General features: G+C 37.5%; 1 protein-coding gene across 2 annotated transcripts in view; it reads left to right on the forward strand.

Moving 5' to 3' along the window:
* The window catches only part of LOC106080220 (low-density lipoprotein receptor-related protein 6-like), a 32,787-nt gene extending 20,490 nt beyond the window's left edge, over nucleotides 1-12,297 (forward strand). Inside the window, exons 12-20 of one of the 2 annotated variants that reach the window (XM_056040675.1) lie at nucleotides 311-420; nucleotides 3,033-3,210; nucleotides 4,055-4,233; nucleotides 4,858-4,936; nucleotides 5,026-5,195; nucleotides 6,092-6,257; nucleotides 6,497-6,624; nucleotides 10,276-10,432; nucleotides 12,123-12,297. In XM_056040675.1, the coding sequence (XP_055896650.1) occupies nucleotides 311-420; nucleotides 3,033-3,210; nucleotides 4,055-4,233; nucleotides 4,858-4,936; nucleotides 5,026-5,195; nucleotides 6,092-6,257; nucleotides 6,497-6,624; nucleotides 10,276-10,432; nucleotides 12,123-12,228 (1,273 nt within the window). In that variant the 3' untranslated portion in view covers nucleotides 12,229-12,297. Of the gene's footprint in view, nucleotides 1-310; nucleotides 421-3,032; nucleotides 3,211-4,051; nucleotides 4,234-4,857; nucleotides 4,937-5,025; nucleotides 5,196-6,091; nucleotides 6,258-6,496; nucleotides 6,625-10,275; nucleotides 10,433-12,122 lie in introns of both variants that reach the window. The other variant, XM_056040674.1, reaches the window with a different exon arrangement.
* Nucleotides 12,298-21,247: the final 8,950 nt, after the last annotated feature.

The following is a 21,247-nucleotide window of genomic DNA, read 5'->3' on the forward strand; positions in this document are numbered from 1 at the left end:
CTATTGTATTCGGATTTCCGAATTATGAAAAGTTGCATGATCTTCATTCTTAGAGATTTAAAAAAAACACTAGTGAAAATAATGTAGGCCTAATACTTATATAGGTTATGGCTGAAATAGATATGAATACTTAACTTTTATACTGCTCATAAATGCTGCATAATAAAGTACACAAAATTGCAAGTCACCAATTTCCGTTTCATAAAACTCTTTAATTGGCCAGTCTATATTTATTTATGTCTATGGTATCACCATTTAAAAATCACTTGCCTACATTTCCCTTATCATCAGTTCGACTTTTTATTTTTAGCGGACCTTACAAAGTTAGAAAAGATGGATCAGGACTTTCCCCTATCGGACCACAAGATTTCAATCATATGTCTCAAATAAAATTTTACAAATATGGCACTGGATATAGAGGTAAGACTAGTAACTACTGTTGTGATCTAGATTTTAATTACTTTTGTATATAGATTTAGTCAGTGAAGAATCAGTTCAGTCGCTCGACAAGTAAACATATACTATCTCGTGGTAGATCTAATAAGAACAGCCTTGACGCACTGATCTATGCAATTTTTTTTTATTTTTGTTTTTTGCTGTAGAGGGAAAAATGCGTATTTTCAAATGATAAACCGTACTCGCGTATTTTCGTACGCATCTTGCGTACGAAATACGCAAGATGCGTAGCGATTAATCCTCTATCTACATTACTCCAAGACTCTACAAACGGTTTTAGGGTTGACACTAAATGTACAAAATGTGTGTCCCACTTATTATACATGGATGATCTAAAGCTATATGCAGAAACCGAGCAAAAATTACACACCTTAATCAAAACGGTAAAATGCTTTAGTGACGATATCTGTATGTCTTTTGGTCTGGATAAGTGTGGCATCATAAGCATTAAAAAGGGCAAGGCAACGAACACCAACATTGCATTTGAAGGCATCGAGGAATTGAACTCTGCCTCTATTTATAAATATCTTGGAATAAACCAGAATGCCAAGATAAACCATAAGAAATTAAAAGAGGACTTTCTTGGCAAATATAGGCAAAGAGTTAATAAAATCCTCAACACCAAACTGTCTGGCAGTAATCTCATCACTGCAATTAACAGCTGGGCCGTCCCTGTGCTCCTTTACACGTTCGGTGTGATCAAATGGACTGACACCGACCTACATGACATTGACAGACTCACTAGAAAATTACTAACCAAGTTTCGATGCCTACACCCCAAGTCCTCCACCATAAGGTTATACCTGCCCAGGAAGGATGGGGGTCGTGGATTGCAGAACATCTTCAAATTGTGTAAGATGCAAGTTTTAAAAATACGATCAAAACTGCTCGCCTCCAGCAACAAATTAGTTTCCTTCCTACGGAAATACGACTCCGATGCAACCCCTCTGAACCTACACAATTCTGATGTCAATATCGGTTTGGACGACGTAGGGCATGAGATTCGCCAATGGGAAGAAAAAACACTCCACGGAAAATTTCCGGCTTCATTACATAGGGACAACATCGACAAGGCTGCTTCCTTAACATGGCTCAAAGCAGGTCATCTCTACCCTGAAACAGAAGGCTTTGTTACAGCAATACAGGGCAGAGTAATCAGGACAAAAAATTACGAGAAGCATATCCTAAAACTCAATGTTGTCGACAAATGCCGAAAATGTGGAAATGTGGGCGAGTCGATTGAACACATTATGGCAGGATGTCCAGCCCTATCAGAATCAGCCTACCTAGGTCGCCATAACCAAGTTGCAAAGTTAATACACCAACACCTGGCTTTGACGTACAAATTGATCGGTAAGGACACTCCCCCTTATTATAAATACTCTCCGCAAGAGGTTCTCGAGTCTACTGAACATCTGCTGTACTGGGATAGGCCTATTCTGACCGACAAAACGGTAGATTTCAATCGCCCGGATCTGCTGTTCATCGATAAAAAAGAAAAAACCGCTACCATTATCGATATCGCCGTACCACTGTCTCATAATTTAAGAAAAACTGAGATAGAAAAATAAAGACAATATGGGAACCTAGGCTTGGAGATTAAGCGTCTATGGAAATTGTCCAAAATAACAATATACCCTATAGTTATATCAACCGAGGGGATAATAACAACTGACCTCACAGACACCTTCAAGGCCCTAAACATTCCTAGGAACATCTTCGTTGCCTGTCAGAGGGCGGTACTGCTGCAGACCTGCCACATCACCAGAAAATTCCTCAGTGGAAACTGTTAAAGGGACTACGATGAATTTTGGTTCTCTTTAGCGAAACTCGACCCTGGAAGCGCCAGAGGATGACTACTCGTTCATTTCTAACATGATAATAATAAGCGTTTATGGAAATTATCTAAAATATTAATATACCCCATTGTCATATCAACCGAGGGAATAATAACAACTGACCTCACAGATACCTTCAAGGCCTTTGGCATTCCTAGGAACATTCTCGTTGCCTGTCAGAGGGCGGTACTTCTGCAGACCTGCCACATCACCAGAAAGTTTCTCAGTGGAAACTGTAAAAGGGACTACGATGAATTTTGTTTCTCTTTAGCGAAACTCGACCCTGGCTTCGCCAAAGGATGGATACTCGTTCTTTTATAATAATAATAATCTTTTATTGTCCGAACGGAAATTGGTCTTACAATTCGTGCATTACACCAAACAAAAAAAAAACATTATAATTTAGAACTATAACAAACCAAAATGTACATTCACACCAGACTCACTCATAATTTACATGTGACAAAGTTTCTATCAGATAGTTTCTATATAATGATTTGATTGTCAGGGGAACAAAAGAGTTTGTCTGTTCGTCTTTGCTATCGGTGTCTTGTATCTCTTCTGTGATGGTAAAATCACAACATCCTGACACAAAGGGTGATTCTTTATTGAGAGACGTAATCGCTGATCCAACATGATCACTTACTGTTAAGAAAAAAAAGCAGTCCGGATATTTGACGTTCCGGATAATTGATGACCGGATAAACGACGTTCTACTGTTCAAGTATGTACTTCCAGGTAATACAGAAATGCAGCAAAGGAGTTTATCAACAACATTCGTGCGTTTAGACGGTATTTCAAGCTCTGCTATGGGAAGTGTTGGTGTTTACGCCAACGGCCAATGGAGAGATGTGTGTGTGAATAACTGGAACGACCCAGAGGCTCAAGTATTTTGCTCTATGCTCGGATTTAACAGGTAACAGACGTGTCAATGTTATGGTTTAACAAAATACTGATCATATAGATCGAAGATGACTGTAAAGTCCAATCCTCGCTTTAAAAAGCAGTCCGCATACGTGGGTTTGGTCAGTTGCAAATAGACCTTCTTCTCTCAGCTTTTTGTTGGTTCGGCGCTCTTTCACGCTGGCCACTCTTTGTGAATGTCAATATCTCATTCCTTGAATGAGATCTTGAGAGAGTGTCTTTATGGCGCTTGTATTGACATGCCTGGGAGCGCTTTCCTGCACACAACTCCCCGTACTGAAGTCGTTTGGGAAGGCGATTGTCTGGCATGCGGACTACATGTCACGCCCATTGAACTTTGGATCTTTTCACTGTCGCATTGATATTGTTCATGTTTGACAGCTTTATGATTTCATTATCTGGTATGCAGTCGGACCAACGCACCTTATGGGTACCCCTTAAGAAGGGTAGGTGAAAGGAGTTTAGCTTATTGATGTGGCGGGAACATAAGGTCCAGGACTCTGGTGCATATTTATATAATTTACAAATTAAATTGTTTCCTATAAAACATCAAAACTTAAGTATAATGAAAGTAAAATGAATGGTTTCTACGTGCGGTTTGCAGCATTTAAGTTATCTTATATAATACAGACGTTACTTCAATAAAAGAAGATGATTACGTCCTACGCGTCATGCATTCAGTCATGCATATTAACCAATGACTTAAATTCTGCCAAGTCACTAGTTTTCCTTTTTTTTTACTATTTGTACAATATTATTTTCATATACATGATTTATTTACCGTATGGTAAATACGAGATCTATATATTAGCAAATCATATTTTGTTTCGAAGAAGAGAATCTCACAGCGGAGTATCTATACCTTTTACAAGTCGGTTAACTCCTTTGTATATTGGTGACTGCCTTGGCAGCGAGAGACATGTTGCTGGATGTCCGTCATCAGAAGTAAGCAACTGGCATCTCCTCAACTGTACCGAGAAAGCAACTTTAATATGCTTTAGCCAGAAACAAACGGGTAAGCCCACTGGATCGGTTTTCTTCTAAACTGTTATTATCATTACACTATCTAAACATTATTGGTGAATTTTTAAAAAAACAACAACTAAATTCTGGTGTTTAATCAGAATACTTTTATAATTACATTCTTCACCATTCTCCATTTTCCTGTGGCGTTAGGTGGAAATACATTAAATAATTATTTTTATCTAGTATAAAGCGACGCTTGATGAAGATGTTTCTTAATATTGTTTGTAAGTTAAGTAAAGTTTACCCTTTCAGACCTGGCCATCTCTAGGGCAGATGATGCAAAGGTCATCTGTTTCTGTTACCCACGGTTAACGAGGGTGTCATGTGACCAGCACAATGACACATCTTTTCACCAACTAATGTCAGGTAACAATTAGTACGGGTGGACGCAGAGGCGCCCAAAGATCCCGACATTCTCCAAGATTCGAACCCGGGACCCTCGGTTCGGAAACCAACGAGCCTCCCTTAATACTGTTTGGTGTCTGAAAAATTATTTATAAATTTGATTCCATTTAACATAAACCAACATATAACTTGAAACAAGATTAGATAAACATTGCTGTCAATCCTGTAGGTGCGTTTTTTAAATATTGTTCCATCTTCTTTTTTTCAGACTTTCAAATCGACAAGTTTTTAATATTCTTCAATACTTCAACTAAAGATTTTATTCGTATGGATCTAAATACAAATAGGTATCAAAAAGGTTTTTAACAACAAAATTTTCAGATGTAACCGTACTGGTATGTTACACCTTGTCAAAAGTCTTTTATTTTTTTTTTAGTTACACCAGAAAATTCTTTACCCCTGAAAATATAACGTCAGTTGTGTATGATCCTTTTAATCAGCGCATTTATTACAACGTAGTGGATAAAATCGCCACTACTTCTGTCATCAAGTCAACAGATCTGATTACATCAGGAAATAGTTCGAATATTTCAAACATATTCTCAGGTAAAGTACAAACTACAAATTGTCCGTTAAATTACAAAGTCCCAAGTAAATTAAAATTTGTTTATTTTGTTTTACTTGATATCGATGTTCCTTAAGAATTGAAGATTATTACATCTTAACCTGGGTTGCAGTTTTACAGACCCCTTGGCCCATCAGTGAGGGCTAACACCAACTACCGAGCAGGCTGTAAGTTTTCATCATTCTCTGGCAACAATCCAAAACAATAAAAATGGAAAGTGGTTTAGGTGCTAGGAAAGAGTAATGTACCAGACACGTTAGATTACGTAATGGACGCACCAACGATCCCAGCGTTGTAATAACAAAGTAATTTCTTATTAGACATTTAAGCAGAGTTGTACTTCCTCTGAGTTATGGTGTGTGTGTGTGTGTGTGTTTCCTAGGTGATATAGGAAGGGAGTATTTATTGTTAGTTATAGAGAGAGAGCATTCATTTAATATTAGTCTTGTAAATGCAAGATAAGAGGAACTGTCATAAGGTGTATTAAGTACTCAAGATGTAAATGTAATTTCATAATCCGTGGCCAACGATTATCCAGGGTGTCATGTGTCCAGCGCAACGACCATACACCTTTATATTTACCCAATTTACCCAATTAATGCCAGGTACCTATTAGATCTGGATTGACTCAGAGGCGCACTAAAGATCGCGAAATTAAAAATCCCAGTCTTTTAAAGGATTCGAACCCGGGACCACTGGTTCTGAAGCCACGCGATTTACCACTCAATCACCCTCCTCACCATGTATGAAATAAAAACATGACAAACAATATTGCGTTGTTCGTCCACAATAATGAGAAACAGATAAATAACAAAAAAAATTTTAGAAAAAAAACAACAACAACAAATGTTGCGATTTATTTTGGTTTGACTTTCAGAAAGTGACATCAACAGTCTGGCTATCGACACTAACTCGCACACAATATTTTATACCGATGTCAAGAAGAAACTGATTGGTGCTCTCTTAACTAGTGGCAGCGGTTCTAGGGTTGTCCTCACTGGCATCAACCAACCAAGATATATCACAGTTGACAAACTAGACACGTTAGTTCAGTCTCTAGTTACTATTTTAATTTAACCATAGACCCACACCTGGTTTTGAATGTATAATGAATACCATAAACATAGTATACAAGAAAATGTAGATGTTTATATATTACATGACTTAATATCGTACATAAATCAAATTTAGAAACCTATAAGTTTATAGAAACCTAGAATAAAAAATCACTATATTTTACTTTTGCTTAATGTAAACTGATTCTCGATAAAACTACAAACAGGACAATATTTTGGACTGAATGGGGTCCAGTTCCTAAGATAGAGAAAGCCAATTACGACGGTACTAATAGACGGTCTTTGGTAACTACTGGCTTAAGATACCCTAACGGCATTGCTGTTGACCCAAAAGGTAAACGTCTATCAACATCTACCCAAATGTGTATGATTCATCACAGTTCTTATCTTATCTTATATAATACAGACGTTACTTCAAAAAAGAAGATGATTACGTCCTAGTTTATACATTCTGCAGGTATTTTTAAGACATTTACTCCAATACGAAATCAAATTTCACGTCATTCAATCAATTATAGTGTTATAACTCTAGTGACGGAGCGATAGGGTTTACCGTGTGGACGATTGGTTGACACACGTGACAAGGGCCAGTAACACAAGTCAGCTTTCTGCTTAGCGGTCAACTGGTGTCTAAGGACGAGGGACAGTGCTGGCATAAACTGTCCGCAGGTAAATCACCCCCTGATGTAATGATGTGATCGATTTTATTTTGTGTCCAGAGAGACCAGATATTGAGACGGTGTTTCAGAGAATCGAGCTTGTTCAACACTGCAAGCAGGGGCGGACTGGGTGTCATCCAAAAATTGTAGATCATATGTTGGGCATCCAATTATAGGTCCTCAAAATCATTATGCTTTGATAATGTAACGATAATTGTACGCATGCATACAGTGAACTCTTAAATCTTTATAAGAAATAGATATGCCTTATGTTGCATTTTAGTCGTTAAGTTTGAAGGCCCTAAAAGGATGAAGACTACAAGTAGCACTGTCTACGGATGTAGGCTATTACATTAAGTCTGAAATTGTGTTCAGATCAAATTAGTATTACACTGTTGAATGTGTAAAAGATTTTTTTTAACCTCAGAGAATCATACATGTTAAAGTGGCTATTTTGGTGGCCCTACCGGCCCATTTGGATAGCGGTCAACCAGGCATTTACCCAAATGACCATATAGCCAGTCCGTCCCTGACCTGCAAGTCGGCCCAGTAGTGTTTGTCCACACTGAAATCAGACCGGTTCTGAGTCCAGTTTAGGGCAGTACAAGCAGGGCCGGCCTTAGACATTGGTAATAAATCAGCCGCCAAGGGCCTCCAGTTTGTGAGGGCCTCGCAAAAGAATTTTTTTTTCCAAGAAAAAAAAAGCGAAACCTAGAGTGTGGTCGAGAGTCCAAGTGCGCTTGAACTTGGCTTGGCTACCTCGAAGGGGGCTCGAGGTTCGACACCCGACTCGGGCGGAGTTGTGTTTAATGAGTGCCTAAAGGCAGCACGGAAAACCAACTCCTAGATACCCCCTCCCCCCACTGGTCCACAAATGAGATTTGACCAAAAGCGCTCTGAGTATGCTATAAGCATGAAAGTAGCGCTATATAAAAGCTATAATAATAATAATAATCACAGCAGAAATCTATGTCTACTAGCCTAGCTGTAAGTCTCTACTATAACTTATGATTCATTCGTGAGAATTAAGAGCCACTTGTTAGAGTACGTATGTTAAAATGAACCTTGTTGCTTTGTATAGGTAAATTATTTCGAGTTTGTTGTACCAAAAGCCAAACAAAAAGCGAAGAATGCTAAGAGGTGTTTTATTACATTTTGTTACTCGTCAGAACTGATTGTTTCAACCAAATAACTGAAACTGGGTTATTGAATTTGTATAGTGTTTATTCATTTTTAGCGGCCCCCGAAAAGGGAAAAGACGCTATTAGTTTTGTGTGAAATGTCTGTCCGTCTGTCCCTCCGTCCGTCCCGTTTAGATATCGCAAACTAGAAAAGATAGTAAAGATAGTGAAAATCCGACATCATAATAATTTATTCCATTTAAAGTTCTGATGCAACGGCTACTTTTTTCTTTTCTAAAAGCGAAAAAACTAATTTTTACATTTGTATTGCTACGCTATGTAATTTCTGTCATACTAACTACTACATTTACCCAAAAATAATGTTTACTTTTTTTAAGAGAAAAAATCGATTTAGTATGCATATAAGTTGGACATAATTTAAAACAACAATTAATAAGTAGGTTTTCATATTATCGCGTAAACTGCGTAACTAAAGGAATCTATTTTTCACGGAAATGTTTTTTTTTTCTTTTTTTTTAGGATTTGAATAAGACATTGACCCTTTACAAAACAATTACATCAATTAGATATTCCTTATAAGTCATCAGTTAGGCCAGGTTCGCATTTAACTTCACATTCACTTTAACCTAACCTTTGGTCTGCTGGACCGCTGGGGCACCACACAAGATCTGTCAACCTTCTTTCTCCATTCTTCTCTGTCATTGGCCTTTGATAGAATTTCATTCTGATATTCTTTCTGAAAATATTGAAACCTGCCTTTTTACCTGTCTGGGTGGACCACTTCTGATAGAATTTAGTACCGATATTCTTCTGAAAATATTGAAACCTGCCTTTTTCCCTGCCTGGGTGGACCACTTTGGGGACCGATTTTGTGTTTGTGTTTTCACAGAAACTGTCTTTGTAACCTTGTTTAATTTTATTTGGCTCCACCTAATTCATATCTCCTAGTGCCTCAAATTACCTAAAGCCGGCCCTGGTACTAGTCCAGGAGTAGACAGTGACCAGTAGAGATTAGTGCGGCTGTACAGTAAAGCGTTATAGTCAGTGTATAGCTTGGTTAGCTTGTCTTCGAGTCCGAAGATTAAGGAAAAGTGCAGTCCTAGCTTTGACCTACATATTTTGCCACATCCATCGCAGACATAACCGTTGTCTGACGTTCAAAAATTGCGCAAAAATCTACGCACCAACAGTCGGTTTATGTTCTCTTTCCGCTGTCTATGTCTTTCCTCGGTTGAAGATTTCCCTCTGGTATCAAAGTTGTATCCCGCGGCCTTTGTAATAAATCTCCAGCTGTCTCATTATTTTCAAGATCTTGTTGTCAAGTTCTTAAGTTTGTTTTTTGTGTTGATCACTGTTTGCCGATAGCCTGATAGAGGCAAAAATAACAATATATAATGAAACTATGTATTTATTCAAATAGAAAATATAGCAGAATTTGGGCTATGGAAAGACCAAGTGTTTAGTTCTAAAGCCTCGGTGGAGAGACTATTCAAATTATATCCTGCTTTGAAATAATATTTCTGTTCACAAGAGAAGTGTTCCACCATAATCAAAAGCTTCTTCGAAAACCCGTGTGCAGAATTGTGGCTGCATTTTGTAAGCCACATTGCGTCAATATTCCATGCGGAAGTTTTGTTTTTAGAAGCACAGAATGTCAGTGCTCTTGAATTAACTTCTGCCGTTGACGAATTGATTCAGAAATCTACAATAAGAAAAGTGAAAACTTGAAAAGGTTCCTCCTCAACGAAGTACGCATGGATGGCGCGAGGTGGTTAAGTGATGTAGCAGCTACAATCGACAACTTTTACGAAAATTGTGCCGAATATTTCAGAGAAGCGGCCCATTTGACGGGTTAACGTTTTCAGATGGATCGTACAGAAATATGATAAATCTTGGAAAAAGGTTCAGAAGTTTGCAATTATTTAAATTACTGTGTGTGCAGGCCTACATTGTGTGTGTGTGTGTGTACACGGTGCTGTATTGTACTAACATTTATTATTGCTCGAAAATGTCTGAGTTTGTTCCTTTAATGTTCCATGATCGACATCCCCCAAAATGTCTGGTCTCCTCAGGATAGATTGATTTTTATTGGTTATTAATGTATACATATTCAGAGTGAATAATTTATCCTCAGTTGAATTGAAATATCGTGTGTTTTTTTTTTATTTGTTGTAATTTCTGCAGCCAAGCTAGTGTATTTCTGTGATGCTGGAACCCACAGCATTGAAGTCATGAACACAGACGGAAGCAACAGACGTGTTTTGTTTACAGACCTCAGTTCTAGCCTTGATGGTCTGACCATTACTTCTAAATATATTTATTACTCTGACAAGAATAAAAGGTAAACTTCTATTCTCTACGTGTAAGTCTATACTTAGTGTAGTGCAGTATATACAAATTAGATGTTCAATGTGGTTTAAATGTGAAGTCTTCTCTCGCTCTCTTTTTTTTTATAATCTTTTAGAAAATAAATCAATCTAATTTTCTTTAGAATTTGTATACAGACAGACAGAGATAGAAAGATAGACAGAAACAGACAGACACAGGCAGATAGACAGATACAGATAACCAGAGACATACAGACAGATAAACAGAGACAGACAGAGACAGACAGACAGAGACAGACAGAGACAGACAGAGACAGACAGAGACAGACAGACAGAGACAGACAGACAGACAGAGACAGACAGACAGAGACAGACAGAGACAGACAGAGACAGACAGACAGAGACAGACAGAGACAGACAGACAGAGACAGACAGAGACAGACAGAGACAGACAGAGACAGACAGAGACAGACAGAGACAGACAGACAGAGACAGACAGACAGAGACAGACAGACAGAGACAGACAGACAGAGACAGACAGACAGAGACAGACAGAGACAGAGACAGACAGAGACAGACAGAGACAGACAGAGACAGACAGAGACAGACAGACAGAGACAGACAGACAGACAGAGACAGACAGACAGAGACAGACAGAGACAGACAGAGACAGACAGACAGAGACAGACAGAGACAGACAGAGACAGACAGACAGAGACAGACAGAGACAGACAGAGACAGACAGACAGAGACAGACAGACAGAGACAGACAGAGACAGACAGACAGAGACAGGCAGAGACAGACAGACAGAGACAGACAGACAGAGACATACAGACAGAGACATACAGACAGAGACAGACAGACAGAGACAGACAGACAGAGACAGACAGACAGAGACAGACAGACAGACAGAGACAGACAGACAGAGACAGACAGACAGACAGAGACAGACAGAGACAGACAGAGACAGACAGACAGAGACAGACAGACAGAGACAGACAGACAATTCTTTTCATCTCTCTTTCTCTCTTACTCATCTAGTCTTACACATAATGATTGTTGACCTCCTTTAATAATAATAATAATCTTTATTGTCCGTAAGGAAATTTGGCTTACAATTTGTGCATTACACCAAACAAAACATTGTAACTATAAAAAAAAAAACGAAGTGTACATTCACACCAGACTCACTCATAATTTACATGTGACAAAGTTTATACCAGATTGTTCTTATTTAATGATTTGATTGCCAGGGGAACAAAAGAGTGTTTGTGTCTGTTTGTTTTTGCTATCGGTGTCTTGTATCTTTCTTGTGATGGTAAAATCACAAAATCCTGACCCAAAAGGTGATTCTTTATTTCTTGAATCTGTTAAGCTTTTTTTATGGGTGTTTTTCTCAAATGGGATTTGTTTTTTACCAATGACTTTACCAGCTGCATTTAGGATTCTATGGAGATTAGTCGTAGAACGACTATGATTCATCTCGTAGGACACATTTTTATATGACTGTGGAGCCCTATTCTCAAGAGACATTCCCGACCACATGATTCCCATAAAGTCATAAACATATTCTCGCACTCCATTCTAATACAAATACATATAAAAAACATTCACGCTAAATTCAAATGCACACTTATACTAAAAACCAATGACGGATCAAGTAATTCAGTCTATAAGGGACATAATTATTCTCTTCTCTCTAGACATGTCCTGCGTCTGAACCGTGATGGAACCAACCACACGTCTGCTGGTCCGCCTGACTTCCCTCAAGTTATCGGTCTCCATGCTTACGACATCATTCTAAATTAACTCTAGCTCTGCGAAATTACTGTTATAAAACATGAGAAATTAAAAGTTTCTTTAAAAAAAAATCAGAAATATATGAAGTTTCATTTTTTTTTTTTTATGTTTTAATCTCTTTCATTCAATAAAAGTCACTCTTTCCTGCTGTGTTACCCAGTGGCGTAGTTAGGGATTTGGGGCCCGGGGGGGCTTGAACTCTTTAGGGGTCCCTGAATTTTGACGTTCGACATCTTGACCTAAGATAATATCGTAATGTTTAATGTCATAACAAATTTCGGACACTCATTTGGGGGCTAGAAAGTATTTTCAACTTTGAACCCCCCCCTTTCCCCCTTCGTAGCTACGCCAATGGTGTTACCCACAACGATAATATATATTGAGAGATAGAGGTGTTTGATTTTATTTTTTACTTACTAGCGTCAGCGCTTTTGAATACAAGCCAAGTTTGTACCGTCTTTAAGAAACGTTTGTAACTTATAAGATCAACCTCGTTTGTTTTTTTAAATTATTATTTTTATGAGTGATATTTATGTGTGTGTGTGTGTGTGTGTTAAAACACAGAGAAAGCCGGACATTTCCTCCGCTTTAGCCAATGCCTATTGTCCCCAAAAAGAGGAGGCCAAGTCCTACTTTTTCCGGACGTCTGGTAGCCTAATCATGACAGTCAGGAATTTCATAGTATTATTTTGTGGGGAAAGTTAGTGTATAGTTGATAAAACATAACATTCTACGAATTCTACATCTGAAGCTTCCAAAATGTCAAGTCTCTATTATCATCAAAGTTTGTTATACTAGTGTTGAGATCTACATATGCTAGAAGACCATTGTATCTTCTTTTTGTCGAAACATTATTTCTAGTTTGGTGATCATGATTTGTCCATGAAGTATATGCCCGCTATAGAAGCTATACGAATTTAACTTAGTTGGTTGGGACGTAAATACTGGAAGGTTTTTAATTTATAGCGTATTTTTCAGTTAAATTTTTTTTAAATTTTGTATTTCATATATATATATATATATATATATATATATATATATATATATATATATATATATATATATTATTTATTTATTTATTTATTTATTATTAGCCTACTGTCCCCTGGCTAACATTTAAGAACACATGTATTCATTATTACAGGCCACGTACCTGACGACCCTATTTTTTTTTTTGTTTGGGTGTGTGAATAACTGTTGGAGACACACAGGGGTGGAATATACGGGGGAAAGAACTTATGAGAGGAGTTATTTTTTTTTTTTTTTGCATGTGAATTAATTGGATTATTGTTATTGTTAATTTTTCTAGAGATTTAATAATTCATTATATCGGCAACCGGATAATTGGTGAGTTATTTGGCACCCTAAGCATAGCAATATTATATCCTCATTAAACTCTTATCAGATCTATCGAATCGGCTTTTTAGTTTATGTACAATGTCCGATATAATATAACATAATAATATAATATAATATATAATTGTATGTTCATTTATTCATTTCATCTCATATATATCCTCATATTACCTTTTGAGAGCCCAAGTTTATTTATTTGTGTTTTATTAAACTTATAATAGGTCAAAGACCGTCAATGTATAATGTTTTAAGGCCAAAGCAACACTAACTTACACCAGCTCAGGGACCAATGCAAGCGATTCACTACAGTTCATAGAACAAAAATTAAACAATTTGGATAGCAAACTAGTTTCTATTAAAGCGTTTTTCCAAATATATATATATATAGTTCGTCCATCGCGGTTCGATGATGACCACTTTGTCATCCAGGGGGCTGAGGGCTTTGCACTGGGGTTTTATGCCTCCTCATGTGGCTGGTAAGACCTATGTGAGCCCGGAATGTTCGGCCGCACACTGGGCAGGTTATTCCAGCTGGAGCTAGTGTCGTTTGTCTTGCTTTTCTTTTCTGGCGTTTTTCTTCTGCCAGCGTTGTTCTTTTTTCCTCAGCAATTTGTGCGTTAGTTTTCACAGCGCGACGCCATGATGCTCTGTCATGTGCTTCTGTCTCCCAGGTGCCTGGGTCTATGCTGAACGCCTTCAGAGAAGCTTTGAGGGTGTCCCTGAAACGCTTTCTTTGATCACCTTGCGAGCGCTTTCCTTCGCTTAGTTGGCCATACAAGAGTCGTTTAGGGATGCCGTGGTCTTCCATTCTGTAGACGTGACCTGCCCATCGCAGCTGGGACTGCATCAGGATTGTGTGGATGCTTTGCAGACACGCTCTTCGAAGGACTTCAGTATCTGATATTTTGTCTTGCCATTTGACATTCAGTATTTTTCTTAGACATGTCATGTGAAAGTGATTCAGTTTCTTTGCATGTTTACTGTACACTGTCCATGTTTCTGAGGCATAGAGCAATGTAGGGAGGATGACGGCTCTATAGACCCCTAGCTTGGTGTTTGTGGTGATACCACGTCTGTTCCAGATAGATGACAATGGAAAGTTAAGCTGTGAATCATAAATAATCACCCGCGAACCAATTGGATTGCACTCAAGGGGGATAAGATGGTTAGTATTTTTACAAAAAAATATCTCATAAGTCATTGTAATTGATATTGAAATGTTGTATAAACACATTCTCATTCTAAGGCTCGGTAAATTACGCTCGAAAACCAAGGTGAGTGGTTCATCAAGGGGAAGCAACTCCGGTACTAAACACCCGCTTCATTCATTCCTTCCTTGTCAAACAAGCGGCTGTCTAAGTGCTTTTTTATGACCATATGAAACCAATTACACTGGAGACGATGTCACCCTGATAAAAAGATAAAGGTGTGAAAACATTTCGAAAACTCAAAGATAAAGTTCAGAATAGACCTACAGGACAGAAGACTCATAAGTAAATTAGCAATTATACATAAAACACTGAACCATAATCTTCAAATAAAAAAAAAAATAAAATACTCAGAAAGACACAAAGATAGGACGAACGTCTATATATACTCCTGCTTCCCTAGTGCTATTACAGCATGGAATGGGTTGCCTGGGCTAGCCAGGAAAACCAGTGACTTGGCAGAATTTAAGTCATTGGTTAATATGCATGACTAAATGAATGACGCGTAGGACGTAATCATCTTCTTTTTTGAAGTAACGTCTGTATTATATAAGATAAGAGGTTCCCATGAAATGAAGACCATAGGTCACTTCTTAGTTTGCCTATGTCTAAGGCCAGCCCTGGCACATGTGACGGAGGTTGGCGTTTTGAAAGCGGTCAGTTGTGTCAAGGGACTATGAACAGAACAGTAGTTTCTGTGATCTTATGCAGAGTTGCCTACAAGTACGCATCTTGCGTATTTGTACGCATCTTGCGTATTTGTACGCATCTTGCGTATTTGTACGCAAATGGACTCGAAAATACGCGAGTACGGTTTATCATCTGAAAATACGCATTTCCCTCTCTAAAGCAGAAAAAAATTTAATAAAAAAAACAAAAAAAAAACAAGTAGTTCTTGCTAATCATATATATAGATCAGTGCGTCAATGACTGGAAATGGACTATTCCTATTAGATCTACAATATTAGATCTAGTATCGCTTTTTTTTTCGCGCGCGCTGACGCGCGAAGATTTAAATATTTAAGATTTAAATATTTACTAGGTCTAGATCTTACTGATCTAAATAAAGTTGAGTTTCTTTCAATGTGTCAGCTTATATGAAGTCTTCAAACTTATTGGGAAATAATTGATTGATTAGTCTTAATTCATCTAGACTGGATCTAGAACCAGAGATATGTCAGGCACCTATAATAGAATGTACCTAAATCTAGATTTAGAATTGAGATCTAGATCTAATTGTGTAGTCTAAATATAGACCTAGATTTTTCTAAATCTAGATCAATTATGGAATCTAAAATATGCACATTAAAAAACAATCAACAGTTAATGAAGCTGCTTACAGATCAAGATCTATTCCAGATAGGATTTGATTTGTTTTTTGAGATGAAAGTGAGAAGGGCAGACGTTTTCATAGAAGAAACATTGGTTGCGCTTAATCTCTCTTTTAGCATGATAAAGGGAATCAAACTGATGTTCCATAACTTGCAGAATGTATCTTCTGTGGTAGCTACTGTTATAGTCACCAACGACCATCTAGGTTCCATTACTCATGAAAGCCTAATTTTAAAGATTGAAATCAGGGACATTTAAGGCAGACTCAATAGTAAAGCTTTTTTTATATTAGAAAGAAGTTCAATAACTAATTAGGATTATCTGCCTGAAAAACAAATATTTAAAATGTTTGTTATTAGTGAATGTAGAGGATGCCAAAGCTTTCATTGCTAACAGCAAAAAAGGTCTGGAAGAAGAAAATCTGAGTGATATAAAATATTTCCAGTGGCTGGAAACCTTGTAAAAAAATTGCCTATAAACAAAATTACTTTTATAAAACAACATGTCACTGATCCAGCTAAATGTTCTGTTGCTGCTATTATGGAATGTGAAGTACACAAGAGGCATTATGATCATAAGATCATTGCCAAGTGACAAGAACGTAGTCTTGAAAAGTCTAAGACAAAGACTGCAAGTGTGAATATTTTGACTTATGTACAGAATGTCTTATATAACTTTATACTGTGTTAACTTTAGGATAGCTGCCTTTCATGTATGTTATGTGCTTGAATGGTTTAATTTTAGTCTTTCCTGGGTATATTTCTTGATATTTTGGAAAATACGCATTTGCCCCTCAAAATACGCATTTCTGGATCTGGGATTACGCATTTCCTTTTTGGCATGTAGGCATCTCTTGTTAAACTAGAAAACGCTACACTTAATAACTATAAACGACACCAACACTATAACGCCATATTCAACAGTCCATTTTATTTACACACCCTCACAGTACGAGGTTACACACAACATTATTATTAACTTTCTTACCAAGGGGAATAACTCTGCATACTAATAACAAACACATACACATAAACACAATGTTAACATTAATTATAATTTCTTTTTTTTCTTTCTTTCATTCTTTCTTTCATTTCTTTCTTCATTCATTCAAATCTTCCTCTCTTCCTCTTTTTCATTGCATTTTGAAGGCTAAGTAAAACTGAGCATATAGGCTACATAACGAAACAAAAATAGATGCTAGTACCTCTGACTACCTCAAATTATAAAAGAAAACTTTGCAAGTGTCCTTGTCTACTATATACAATTCAATCTTCCCAAACATCAAGGAGAATGTGTAGAGTGAGAATAAAGAAAAACAAAAATGGCAACTTTAAATAAGAAATGTAGCACTATCTAGTATGTTCAGAGTTGCCTTAGCATTACATTCAATAAAACTTGTACAGCAAAATTTTAACTAATCAAAATAATAAATTTTATTTATGCATAATGTAATGTAATGTAGGCTACGAACATCAATGACATACAATAAAATGACATGATGTTAGACCTGCACATGTAAATGAATAGATTTGAGCAGTATATGTCAAATGGTAAGAGGAGTATTCTGGAGAGAAATAATTTAATTGTAGTACGTCTTCTGACAGTGTGTGTTCATTAAAGAAATATAATCAAAATTTGAACAAAATGAAAACAAAAGAACAGGTATCAGAGAAACGTAAGCAAAGTACTAGTGTCAAGCGAAAATAAAACTAAAAACAAGTATCATAACAATGAGAGCAAAATAATACGGTACATCATGTTGCACGCTATACAAAAGATTGTTAATAAGAAACAGCCAGATTTCAGCCAGTCTTCTTTATGTGCCCGTCTCACCTGATCAGCATTCTTATTTGGTGTCTGGTAATGCAGGGCCTTGGTCACTCATCACGGCGAGTCGTGTACCTTCGTATCTGGTCAAACATTGGCTGTAAGTTGAAAACAACTTAACTGTCAAACTGTGCACATAGAATGGAGTCAAATGGGTTGTCGACATTTGGTTGATAAGACTTGGAATAGAATCAAATGTCCTGAGGATTGGGGGAGGGGGGTAAACACTAGGTATGGAGCCATACATCATAAGAATGTAAGGCTTAAAAGACGCCATGAATGGAGTCAATTGTTCTGAGGATGTTATGGTGGTAAGCTGCCCCACCAAAAGACTTGTACTGTCAGACTGTCACCTTGTTTCTTCACAAGTTCTGTATTCTCTGATGGTAACGTTCATGTTAACAGTGGCAAGTGTAGATAGCATCTTTCTGTTGGTGTTGTAGGCATTCACCAGAAATACACAGTCTCATACGCCCAGGTTTCAAAGAACGTTCTTCCCACACAAAGAAGATAAAATATGGTGGGGTAAATAAATGTTGACAATGCTCTGCAGTCTGATCAAATGTAGTGGGGTAACAAGACTGGGGGGTGACTTTTAACAATCTGCTCTGTTGTTGTTTTTAAACTTGATGTACATCGTATGAATCAAGAGTGACTCAAAGGCAATACGGGAAAGTATTGCCAGTTGTTAAGGAAAACAATGTCTCTTTACACAGCAAACTTGTGGCTAGAGCAGATAGATTCACACTGTCTCCGACTAACACACAGATGTTTCCTTCTGGTCGCTAGATCAAAGGTCACTAAGTCAAAAATATTCTGCCTAATATTTCGACACAGGTGTGTTCACTTTGTTTTTTTCAGTCACATGAACTGAAAGTAGTCTCCACACACACACACAGTCAGCTACAGTATGATTATAACTCGTTGAGCGTGACCTTGGAGTATTGTCCAAACTATATTAGCAGCTCTACTACACATGTATAACTTCAAAATTCGTGCATTCTAGAAGCAGGTCAGCCTTGAATTTCTCCATCACTGTCAATAAAAAATAATTCATGGCTATACTGGAGCGTGCACTGCCCTCATGACCTCGTTGTGGTCTCCAGTAAACGGACAAGTTCCCTTTTCGTCCTCTACAACTTTGTGCGTTTCTGTCAGATTCTCCCAGCTGTCTGGACATTTAGACAAAAGATGTCTGTATGACCCACAAGATATGCATCTCAAAACATTTCCATTACGACCTAATGGGTTTAAACCTTTCTTTCTTGGTTGAGAGAACTGATCTCGAGCAATGTTTCTGACTTGATCTTCACTTCTAAAGTGACTTCCACCTTTATATAGTCTACTTCCATGATGTTCCACTTTCAGCTTGCAGGTAGATTTCAACTGCTTTTTATCTCGTCTTTCAAAGCTCTTGAAGTTTTCACGTCTGCTGTTGTTGAACTGTTGTTTAACTCGTCTTTCCAAACTGACAAACGGTTCATGTTTCTTGTAGCCAGCCGCCCATAAAGCCTCCTCATTCTCAGACAAACACCTTGGCTCAAGTTTGATACAGGCATCGAACTTTTTCCCTTTACTAACTTCTCCTTTGAACTTTCTAAGAGATGCCTTTGCTTCTTCATACAGCGTCTCCCGGTGAGCAAAGTTCATACCTGTCAGAACTAGCATCTTCTCAGTTTGCGTAATTCTTGCCTTTCTAAGCAGCTTGAAGGCCAGAATCTCAGGTAACATTTTCATTCGTTTCTGTTCCAATCTCCTATACTTTGTATCAAACTCTGAGATAAAATCATGTATGGATTGATTTTCACTTTGCCTGAAGTTTTCAAAATCATCAAATTTATCAATACTGTCTGCCAGGTCGTCTTTAGCCAAGTTCTTGTCAAGAAATTTTAACAGATTCTCGAAACCTTCCTGACACTTGAGCTCCGACAGCTCTAATTGCTCAAAAACCTTCTCTCTAATCATTGACTCACTGCCTTGTGGTAATGAAAGGGCTACGACTATCGCTCTCTTCTCTTTCTTTAGCTCCGTGATTTCATTCCACGCTAGCTGTTCTTTCTTATATAATTCATAAGACATATTTTTCAAAAAGGATGGAATCTCAATTCTTGTAGCCATTATTGCTTTAAATAGGATCAATAAGTAAATACTTGTTAAACTAGAAAACGCTACACTTAATAACTATAAACGACACCAACAATATAACGCCATATTCAACAGTCCATTTTATTTACACACCCTCACAGTACGAGGTTACACACAACATTATTATTAACTTTCTTACCAAGGGGAATAACTCTGCATACTAATAACAAACACATACACATAAACACAATGTTAACATCTCTGTCTTATGAGAAGGCCTTCGTGGTCCCGAGTTTGTAGTTTAGGACGATTCGTGTTGTGACAGAAAGACAGTTCGGCATAGTGAGTCCAGAGTTAGTTCACTCCGAGACAGTCAAGGACAGCCGAGTTCAAGACGAGACAGGGTCCATTACGGGCTCAGAATAACAGATACGGTTAGATGTTTAGTGTATCCCAGTCTACAGTATTTGGCTGTTAATGTATTAAACATGTCTCATGTTATTTTGGAGCCGGAAATGTCAAGTTCTTGAGTTTGTTGTTTGTGTTACGCCGTGTTTGCAGAGAGCCTGATTAGAGAGGATTGTAAAAATATCTTTATAATTCTGGGTCAAATGTGTTTTACTGTAATACACCACACAAACACAATATTATAATAATGCAAAAAAAAAAAAGTAAATTTATAACACATTTCCACTCGATCCATAAATGTAGAAAGCTTGGAAGGCAAAACCTTACAAAAAAAAATTCTTAAAAAAATGTTATGCATAATAATTAATCTACTATATATACGCGAAAATAAAAAAATGTTTGTTTGTTTGTTTTACATGTTCCTTCAGAGTTGAAGATAATTACCTCCTAGTCCAAACCTCCCACAGGACGACGGGGGATGGGAGCGGGCAGGGTTTGAACCCTGGACCATCGATAAATCTGAACGACAGTCCAGCGCTCAAACCGCACGACCAGGCAGCCACTCATTGATCACGAGATCTTTTAAACTGTCCTATTTATCCGTATCAGATTTCGTACACAGGTTCCTTTTACCTCCTAGGTACTCACTAAGAACATGTTTTTGACAAATTCACAACCTGACGACCGCTATTAGAGATAAAACAGCAAGCTCTATCCAACCTGTGTATTTTATTGATGGAGCGGGTCTTTCCAAATCAAGTCAAAAGTCTATGTTGGAGAAATAACAATGCACAGGTTAAAAGAAAACATAA

The sequence above is a fragment of the Biomphalaria glabrata genome, chromosome 9 (assembly GCF_947242115.1).
Source record: "Biomphalaria glabrata chromosome 9, xgBioGlab47.1, whole genome shotgun sequence".
NCBI classification, from domain to species: Eukaryota; Metazoa; Mollusca; class Gastropoda; family Planorbidae; genus Biomphalaria; species Biomphalaria glabrata.